At 42.0% G+C, this 9,741-nt stretch overlaps 1 protein-coding gene across 1 annotated transcript; it reads right to left on the bottom strand.

Moving 5' to 3' along the window:
- Positions 1-1,608: 1,608 nt before the first annotated feature.
- LOC130081137 (uncharacterized) lies at positions 1,609-4,011 on the bottom strand. The gene is made up of 2 exons (XM_056246100.1): positions 3,184-4,011; positions 1,609-2,095 (listed from the first exon to the last, which is right to left on the bottom strand). Exons 1-2 carry the CDS (start codon positions 4,003-4,005, stop codon positions 2,069-2,071), a joined length of 849 nt encoding a protein of 282 aa, XP_056102075.1. The 5' UTR covers positions 4,006-4,011; the 3' UTR covers positions 1,609-2,068.
- Between the last annotated feature and the right edge of the window lie 5,730 nt (positions 4,012-9,741).

Raw genomic sequence — 9,741 nt, 5'->3', positions numbered from 1 at the left:
TAGTAGAATAAGTATCCCTTATAATACTTACAGTATAAATATATATTTTTTTATTCTCCTGGTTGTTACCCCTTTATTACCCAAACTTTACATATTGTTCCCGTATACTTACATGTAGGTGCACTATAATTAGCCTACATAAAGTTACACTGTAAAATCGCTTTAATTACACAGTAATTTCCGGGCTGTAATCTAAAGTGTTACCAGAACTCATGCTAAAGCTTTCATTGACCGTTCCAAGTTGTAACTTTTAAAACCAAAATCACTCAGGTACAGTAGGTCTGAAATTGGACACAATAAGTGGCAATACAGTGTAATAAAAGCAGAGTCACAAATGGATAAGCTGAATAAAACTAATCTGATTTTACAAACGATCTTGGACACCTTTCTGTGTTGTGTTTGCATGTTCTCTGTAATATGCCTTTAAATGATAATGAGCTTCGCTCACTTCGCCCCTCTGTTCTGTGGGGCGCATAACGCACGTGGAGTGTTGCCTTGACAACAGTTGAGGGTATATTTTGGAGAAAGAATGGCAGCGGGAGTCTCTGAGGACACATCTGTGCAACCGTATCAGTTTGAACCGGAGTCGGACCCGGAACAAGATGACGGCCGCAAAGAAGTTCGACAATTAAGGCTCGAACAGGACGTTTCTGAATGGTTGGTTAATGTAATGTCACTTTGATCTATCTTTGTATGTACTGGCAGGGTAACTGTTAGAGTAGTGAAATACGAACACTATGTGTTTACTGATGTATAGGTTAGTTCGTTGACAGATTGATGTTACAGTTAATGGTCATGAACAACTTTTTTTCGCGATTTGCAAAGATTAATATAAAGATTAATAAAACTTTACACTCTCTTCTTCTGGAGGTGCAGCAGGAACATGAATAGTTGGTACTGATTATTTTTTCAGGAGCAGCTTCTTAGCAAAACCAGCTTTACACTGACCCTCGTTTACATTTACATTTATTCATTTAGCAGACGCTTTTATCCAAAGCGACTTACAAATGAGAACAATAGAAGCAGTTAAACTAACAGTTTAATTTTAGTGCAGTTTTTATTTATTTTTATTTATTTTTATAGAATAGAAGAGAAGAGAAAGTGTTAATTCTACTGAATCAAGTGCTGCCGAAAAATATACGTCTTCAGCAGTTTCTTGAAAGTGGCTACTGACTCAGAAGCTCTGGTTGAGTTAGGCAGATCATTCCACCAACAGGGAACAGCCATGGTAAAGGTCCGAGAAAGAGATTTTGTGCCTCTTTGAGATGGTACCACAAGACGACATTCGCTAGCAGAGCGCAGGTTTCTGGATGGCACATAAGTCTGAAGTAATGAGTTTAGGTAAGAGGGAGCAGTGCCAGCCGTTGTTCTGTAGGCAAACGTCAGTGCCTTGAATTTAATGCGAGCGGCAACTGGCAACCAGTGCAATTTTGTGAGCAGAGGAGTGACGTGTGCTCTCTTCGGCTCATTAAATACTACTCTGGCTGCAGCATTCTGGATCAATTGTAGAGGTTTGACAGAGCAAGCTGGAAGACCAGCCAGGAGAGCATTACAATAGTCCAGTCTGGATAAAACAAGTGCTTGGACAAGGATTTGTGTGGCATGCTCTGTAAGGAAGGGCCTGATCCTCCTAATGTTGTGCAAGGCAAATCTGCAGGACCGGGCAGTTCTAGCAATGTGGTCTGTGAATTTCAACTGATCATCAATTACAACCCCAAGGTTCATAGCTGACCTTGATGGAGTTATGGATGACGAGCCTAGCTGAATGGAGAAGTTGTGATGAAGTGTTGGGTTGGCCGGGACCACAAGTAGCTCTGTCTTCGCAAGGTTTAGTTGAAGGTGGTGGTCCTTCATCCAGCCAGAAATGTCTGTCAGGCAGGCTGAGATACGAGCAGCTACCGTCGGATCGTCAGGCTGGAATGAGAGGTAGAGTTGCGTGTCATCAGCGTAGCAATGATAGGAAAAGCCATGTTTCTGAATCACAGATCCTAGTGATGTCATGTAGATGGAGAAGAGGAGTGGTCCAAGCACTGAGCCCTGAGGCACCCCAGTAGGTAGATGTTGGGTCTTAGATGCCACACCTCTCCATGACACCCTAAAGGACCTACCTGAGAGGTAAGACTCGAACCATTGGAGTGCAGTTCCCGAGATGCCCTTCATCTTTAGGATTGACAGGAGGATCTGGTGGTTAACTGTGTCAAAAGCAGCAGACAGATCCAGCAGGATGAGGACTGAGGATTTGGAAGCTGCTCTTGCCAGTCTCAGAGCTTAAATTACTGAGAGCAGGGCAGTCTCAGTTGAGTGTCCGCTTTTGAAACCAGACTGATTGTCGTCCAAGAGGTTGTTCTGTGTAAGAAAGGAGGAGATCTAGTTGAAAACAACTCGTTCAAGTGTTTTCGCGACAAATGGAAGAAGAGATACCGGTCTGTAACTTGTTAGATGTGCTGGATTTAGATTGGGTTTCTAAAGCAGTGGGGTTACTCGAGCCTGCTTAAAAGCTGTGGGAAAGGTACCAGTGTGAAGAGAGGTGTTTATGATGTGCGTGAGTGTGGGTACAACTGAGGAAGAAATGGCTTGAAGTAGATTAGTGGGGATAGGATCAAGCGGACAGGTAGTAGGGCGATTGGAAAGGAGGAGTTTAGAGACTTCCGCCTCTGAAAGTAGAGAGAAGGAGGGTAAAATGTGTGCGTTTGTTGGTAAAATGTGTGTGTCAGTTTGTGGATTGGTAAATTGGCCGCTGATGGTGGTTGTTTTTTCTATGAAGAATGTGGCAAAATCGTCAGCTGTTAGGGTTGATGAAGGGGGAGGAGGAGGAGGGTTAAGAAGAGAGGAGAAGGTTTTGAAAAGCATGCGAGAGTCAGAATAATTGAAAATTTTGTTGTGATAGTAAGCCATTTTAGCAGTAGAGATATTAGCAGAGAAGGAAGAGAGGAGGGATTGATAAAGACCCAGGTCTGTCGGATCTTTCGATTTGCGGCACTTCCTCTCTGCACCCCTGAGTTTAGTACGATGTTCGCGAAGAATATCAGTTAACCAGGGGGCAGAGGGTGTGGCGCGGGCTGGCCTGGAGGAAAGGGGACAGAAGTTGTCCAAGCAGGATGTTAAAGTGGAGAAAATAGTATCAGTTGCACTGTTAGTATCAAGTGTTGAGAGCTGATCAGGTGGAGGAAGTGTGGATGAGACCAAAGAGGATAGGTGAGAGGGTGAAAGTGAGCGTAGGTTCCGTCGAAAGGTGACCTGTGGAGGAGTGTGTGTTGTGTTCTGAGGCAGGTTGAGAGTGAGGAGGAAGTGATCTGAGGTGTGCAGTGGAGTGACCAGTGTATTGTCCGTAGAGCAGTAGCGTGTGTAGAAAAGGTCCAATTGGTTACCTGATTTGTGAGTTGCCACAGAAGATACTCGTTTGAGGTCGAATGATGCAAGCAGGGTGTGGAAATCGGCAGCCTGAGGTTTTTCTAGGTGGATGTTGAAGTCTCCAAGAATTACAAGAGGAGTACCATCTTCAGGGAAGGATGAGAGTAGCACATCAAGCTCCTCCAATAAACTGCCAAGTTGACCTGGGGGACGATATACAACTACAAAATGGATTTTTATAGGGCTAGTGATGGTAATTGAATGTGATTCAAATGAGCTGTTGTCAAATAGAGGTGGTAAAGGATCAAATTTCCAGTCATTTGAGATGAGCAGACCAGTACCACCACCCCTTCCGGTCAGACAGGGGGTGTGTGAGAAAGTGAAGTTAGTGGAGAGGGCAGCAGGTGTGACAGTGTCCTCTGGTCTGATCCAGGTCTCAGTCAGGGCCAATAGACTGAGACCTGAATGACTTGAAAAAGATGTAATGAAATCAGCTTTGTTAACAGCGGACTGGCAGTTCCAGAGACCAATAGGAAAAGAGAATAAAGTATTAGAAGACACCGGAAGGGTACGGAGATTGTTAGGATTGCACCGCCTCTGACGTGTGACGTTTGATTTACGTATGTTAGTAATAGTAGAGATTTGAAAACACATAGTGAAAAGGAGCTTACAAACAAAAAGTTTGTAGAAGAGAAAGGAAACAACAATAAATAGAAGAATTTAATACTCAAGTGCTTTGTCGGTGTCCTTGCTCGGTGGAGTCGCACAGGTAGAGTCGCTGGTCTTTACACTCTTTGGTCTTCACACGATGAGGGCTTCACACGAGGGCAGCCGCGACCGCTGCCGCGGTGCACTAACCAGTTTTATACACACCTAATACCCTGTTAATGAATACAGCAGGCCACGCCCAACTATTTGGCCAGCGAAACTCAGTCACGACACACAAACAAACACACGTGCGTTTTTACCAGGGTAAACAGTAACGAAGAGCCGCGCTAAAATCAAATGAGAAAGTAAACACTCACAGACTGATGTTCTCTCCTGTTGTTCTAATGCTTCTTCTAACAACTATTAGCAAATGCCTAGATTAAGTACTTTAACTGGCTTTGGCCACGCCCAACTATTTGGCCAGCGAAACTCAGTCACGACACACAAACAAACACAAAGCAGTTTATAAAGCAGTCTGGTGAGAAATGATTCGCGCAAACATGAAAGCATTGACGTTGATCGTGGGAATATTCCCTTTGAAAACAAAACTCAGCCACTGCGTCTTCAGCGGTTCGGATTTAGGAACATCAAATTGATTGCTGTGTTTGTTATTACACCCAAGAACAGAACACCACAACCGCTTAGACACCATTCTGCTCCAGCGTATCAACAATGACGGACTATGATGACAGCTCGCTCAGGGCGGGGATGTGTTGAAACGCTGCTGTCAATCAACAATCGTGGGAGGGGCGTCTGATTTAGTGACGTCACAAAATCGAACGGCTCAATTTGAGACAGGGGAAAACATATAAGGAGATTAAAACAAAAACACTGGATGGATTTTTATCATTATAGGATGGTTGTGTACAGGCCCTGCCAACACACATTTCAGTACAATCAACTTGAAAAGTGCATGTACCTGTAAAGTATGCGGTTCGTTTTTGGGGAATATGTATTCAATAATTCATAATTAATAATTATTCATACGGGTTTGAACCAGATACTTATACATGTTAAATCGCCCAACGAGGGGGATAATCTGTTACCTGCGTCTGTATTCATAGAGGTACATAGGCAATTAACCACAAAGGATTATCATTAACTGTATATGTACACATATTTTACAGACAGGTTAAAATTAGCTCAATTGTATATCAGTACTCAATCAGAACAGTTTATGATTAAAATAGTAACATATCAATTGTCTAGTATAAATAACTTCTAATGGAATTAATCAACTACCAACTAATCTGTTCGCCAGCGAATTGACCGTACGGTATTCTATCAATCCTCACAAAAGTTATCCTTGTAGAAGGACAAGAAAGGCAATTTCTCAGGCCTCGGGAAACAACCTCACTTTTCCATAAACAAGATACTGTTTAAGGTATCTTTAATTTGTAAGCTAGTAGCTAAGATCTTTAACATTTAAGTGACTTATATGAGCAAGAGACAGAATCAATAAAATGAACAATGTATTTAATAAGGCAGTACACTACGTATATGGTTGCTAAGCGTTACAAGGAATAAAATGTATATACAGACAATAACACAACGACAATGAACAAAACACTAAAAGGATCTGAGAGTGAAAGAAACAGGGAGAGAGAGAGGGAGAGAGACTGGAGGTATCAGTGGCAAATTACAGACCTTTAAAACTGTTGAGAGACACCACGAAAAACACAATCTTACTGCTCTGAAGACTCGATAAACGAATACTTGTATTTTTGGTTCTTATGTGGCTGAACACGGCTATGTGAGCTGCTTGTCTTGTGTGTTCCGTTGGAGCGTCACATGGTTGCAGCTGGTCCGAGGAGCGCGCACGTGTGGCGTTGGAGCGTCACGTGGTGTGCGGGTGTGTCCGGAGAGCGCGCAATTTCAAAGGCTTAAAGAAACTATGAAGAACCAATGAAGAAACTATTAAAAGATTCTGGTAATACTCATATGTTGTTGTTATCGACATATAATTTACCCAGTCACTTCAATCTTCACAGTACCAGGTTATAAAGACCAAATATGCCACACATACCATTCTGTTTACCATGGTATGCAAAATCTGGAACATTAACCCATTCGAGTTTACAGGAACATAGACCAAACACATACAGGAAAATCATGAGATGGGACATCAGATAAATGTTAAGAGAGTTATCACATGGTTATATATATCTAGAATATATATACGATTACACAGGGTTCATTTCTCCTTCTCAGCAAGAATTAGGAGAAATCCCACTCTCTGGGACATTCCAAGGGGGTAATAAAACTCAGTCTTGTAAGAGAACACCCCGTTCTGTGTGTGTGTGTTGGAGTGTGCTCGTGTCCATCTGGCTTCGCTCTGAGGAGATCCGGCTCCAGGGGGATAAACGAAGGCCTTCTGAGGGTAATCCGTGCAGTTTTGTCGTAAAAATATACATATTTAAAACTTTATAAATGAAAATATCTGACTTCCGGCAACGATCGACGCGCGTTCACGGGTGATGGATGTCGGCGTACGAGGTATGACGTAGCGTAGGAACCGTCGTGACGTAGAATGAACGTGCCTGCGCAGCCAGAGTGCAGAGCAAAACAAAACTACACTCAGTTCACCCGTGAACGCGCGTCGATCGTTGCCGGAAGTCAGATATTTTCATTTATAAAGTTTTAAATATGTATATTTTTACGACAAAACCGCACGGATTACCCTCAGAAGGCCTTCGTTTATCCCCCTGGAGCCGGATGGATTACTTTTGTGAAGGATGTATGCACATTTTGGGACTTGAAGGAGGTGGACCCCATTGCTTCACATTATATCCACTGAAGGGTCTAAGACATTTTCTAAAATAACTGAAAATGTGTTCGTCTGAAACAAGATTGACATATGCATCTTGAACGGCTTGAGGGTGAGTAATGCATGTGTTAAATATCATTTTTGGCCGAACTATCCCTTTAAGGTAATTGTTGTGTACCATCAGTGTCGTTACATGCTAATTCCACAGGAACTGTCCACTTAAAAGTAATTTAACAATTGCATGAGTGAAATGCCCAAGTAAACCTTGATCAGTTTTCAGCAAATAAAGTATAGAGGACTGCAAAAAGAGAAAAAATGCAGTAAAGCTAAGCAATGTTTATTAATACACATTTCACATTTAACAGTGTAACATATTCGGAGGTAAAACTTCAGTGTACATGCAGCTGGGTTAACACTAGAACAGCACAAGGTCTTTTAAAATGCCTAAAATACAAACAGAAAAAGTGAAAAACTCTGCAACTGTGAAAGTAAATCTGCTTTTAACATACTGACATGGTTGGAAATAAATACATTTATATCAAATAAGAAAAAAAAGCTGTTGTACCTCCAAAGGATTGTGTTATCTTAATTGACAGCCTATTATTACACTGTTGTTACAGTGTTTATGTTTCGGAAGCACACTCGGACAAAGAGGATAAGAATTAACAGGAGATTGTCTATAAGTATAACCACTTAAGAAATGCATAAACATGAATTTGATATTTCCTAGGTCATGGTAGCAGGTATTATGGCTTTATAGTCGTGTGAAGAAACTTTAAAATGCTTGTAATTCTGCATATGAATGTAACTCTATGTTCTTCTACTTTTACCTGCCATGTCTGGTAGCTGTTTGACCGTCTTGTCTTGACTGAACCAGTCATACATAGGATATTACTGTAAAATCTATTGTCCGGTTTGTACAATCTTTCTGGGTAGGAATGACAAAATGTTATACCATCATAAATGATCCTGACAAGACAAAGAGGAATCTTCCGCGGGCACTTTTCTCCCAGCTGATTGGTGCCTTCATGCCAGAAGGGGCGTGAACCTAAGTGTCCTTAAAGAGACGCGCCCTTCTGAAACGCTTCTGAAAGCTTCCTGAAAACTCTCTGCCTAAACTCCCTGGCTCTTCCTGCTCTTCGTGGCTTCATCATGTGACTCCTCGTGCATCTGGACCTCGCCTTAGTGTGATGATCCATCGTTTCTCTTTTGTTTTCTTCAAGTTTATTTTATCTTTTTCGAAGTCTCCTCTGTTCATGTCTTCTCGCGAAGAAAATGAACACAGCCAGACTGGCAAGCTTCACCTACAAGGACATTCAAACACGCCGCGCTCGCGCGCGCTGGACGAACCCAAACTCGTGACACGAGGACAGAGAGAGACACACACGCCTTCTTCACATCAACCACAAAAGAGCTTTACCTGTGCAAGTAACCGTTTACCATTCTTTCGAGGTTTAAGATCTGTGATTCTTGTTGTCTCAAAAGGTTCTGTCTGTGATGGTTCCTGTTTTGCATTTTACCTTGTTTGTCACCATAGTGACCCTTATTAGGTCCCATGACATATCACCAATACCAGTCCCTCAGCCCCCTGTCTATTTAAACCTCAGTACTTCAGTTGTTGTTTGTCAGTCGTTATTGCTGTTTGCTGTTCCATGTTCCTGTCCTGAGTTTCTTTGTTTGCCCTGGATTATTGTTTGTATTATTATTATTATTATTATTATTAAAGTAGTGCTTGCATGTGGATTCTCTCTCTGCTTTGTCCCTGCCTATTCCTTACACTGGAATTCTCCCAAATGTTTATTGCCCAGTCCCACTTCCATTGCCCTGTGGTGAATTTGAAGATAAACTGAGGGAAAACCTAAAAACATTAGGAAGCAGAAGCCACATGTTGAAATTATTAACAGCTGGAAAGCAACAGAAAGAACTGGCCGCGCATCAATATGAAGTTACTGTGCCGGGCTGCCGGCGTTCTCTCAAATAATGCTACCTATCAGATTATACGGTCTTCAGCCTTTGTTTTACTCTCCATTAAAATAGAAATTATGATGTAGCCTGCGTACTTCTGATGTCATCAGAGCGTTCTCCTGCACTAATGCGGTCAGAACATTTAGTATGCTCTTAACCCGCTCCATAGACAAACATGCGATATCGATCGTGAAGGATATATGCAGAGTTGACAGAGAAATGTTACACATGCCGTAGCAGGTGCATAACCTACTAGAACAAAGAACTACAGCCCCGCCTCACCCAGTTCTGGTACTGGACCTGGTTGAAACAATCATGCATCTAGCTGGCAGAGTGCCAAAACTTCGCCGGCGCCTTCAGCATCGCCCTGAACACAGTCGAGCCGACGCGGGACTAATATATCACAGGGAGGGATAATAATGAAGCAACAAGGGTATATTGGCGCATACAACATAATGAAGCAAGAAGTGCTGGTGCATACAACATCAGACCAGCTGTTACAAGCAAGTTATACAATCACAGCGTCCGGAATAAATCCGCGGGACGAGCGAATGTATTAATAGGGCCACCAGAATGCAACCAAAGCACAATAAGTAGATGGCTATAAGTAATTGTAAATCATGCAAAATAAATGCCATGATCACTAGATTTTATAGGTGTTAATATAATGATTTTGTTAATGGTGATCAGCAACCAAATATTGATAATGTGGAAGTTACTGTCTTTTGCCTTGGCATGACTTCTCACTTTTTGCTGACAATACAAAGGCAGAGTACAGTAACTTTAAAATAGTGGTCAAAGGTTTCATTACTTAAACATCTTATTGCCAGATTTACAGTGTCCTACCTATAATTAATTTGGCGGGACAACTAAAAATCCTTAAAGTCATTTTTCTTAGTTCCACACTCTAGCGAGTTAAGGTCTTTTGCCTTTGTAGGGCAGAATGTTTC

The sequence above is a fragment of the Rhinichthys klamathensis genome, unplaced genomic scaffold (assembly GCF_029890125.1).
Source record: "Rhinichthys klamathensis goyatoka isolate OS25496 unplaced genomic scaffold, OSU_Roscu_1.1 h1tg000036l_1, whole genome shotgun sequence".
Classification (NCBI taxonomy): Eukaryota; Metazoa; Chordata; class Actinopteri; order Cypriniformes; family Leuciscidae; genus Rhinichthys; species Rhinichthys klamathensis.
Note: the sequence above shows the minus strand (reverse complement) of the source record. Positions and strands in the feature narration are given on the sequence as shown.

Coding starts and splice junctions, on each gene's coding strand:
- LOC130081137 (XM_056246100.1), bottom strand. CDS start 4,005: ATGTGTTTTCAAATCTCTACTATTACTAACATACGTAAATCAAACGTC. Junction 2,096..3,183: donor CCTCTCACCTATCCTCTTTG/GTCTCATCCACA, acceptor TAGGTCCTTTAG/GGTGTCATGGAGAGGTGTGG.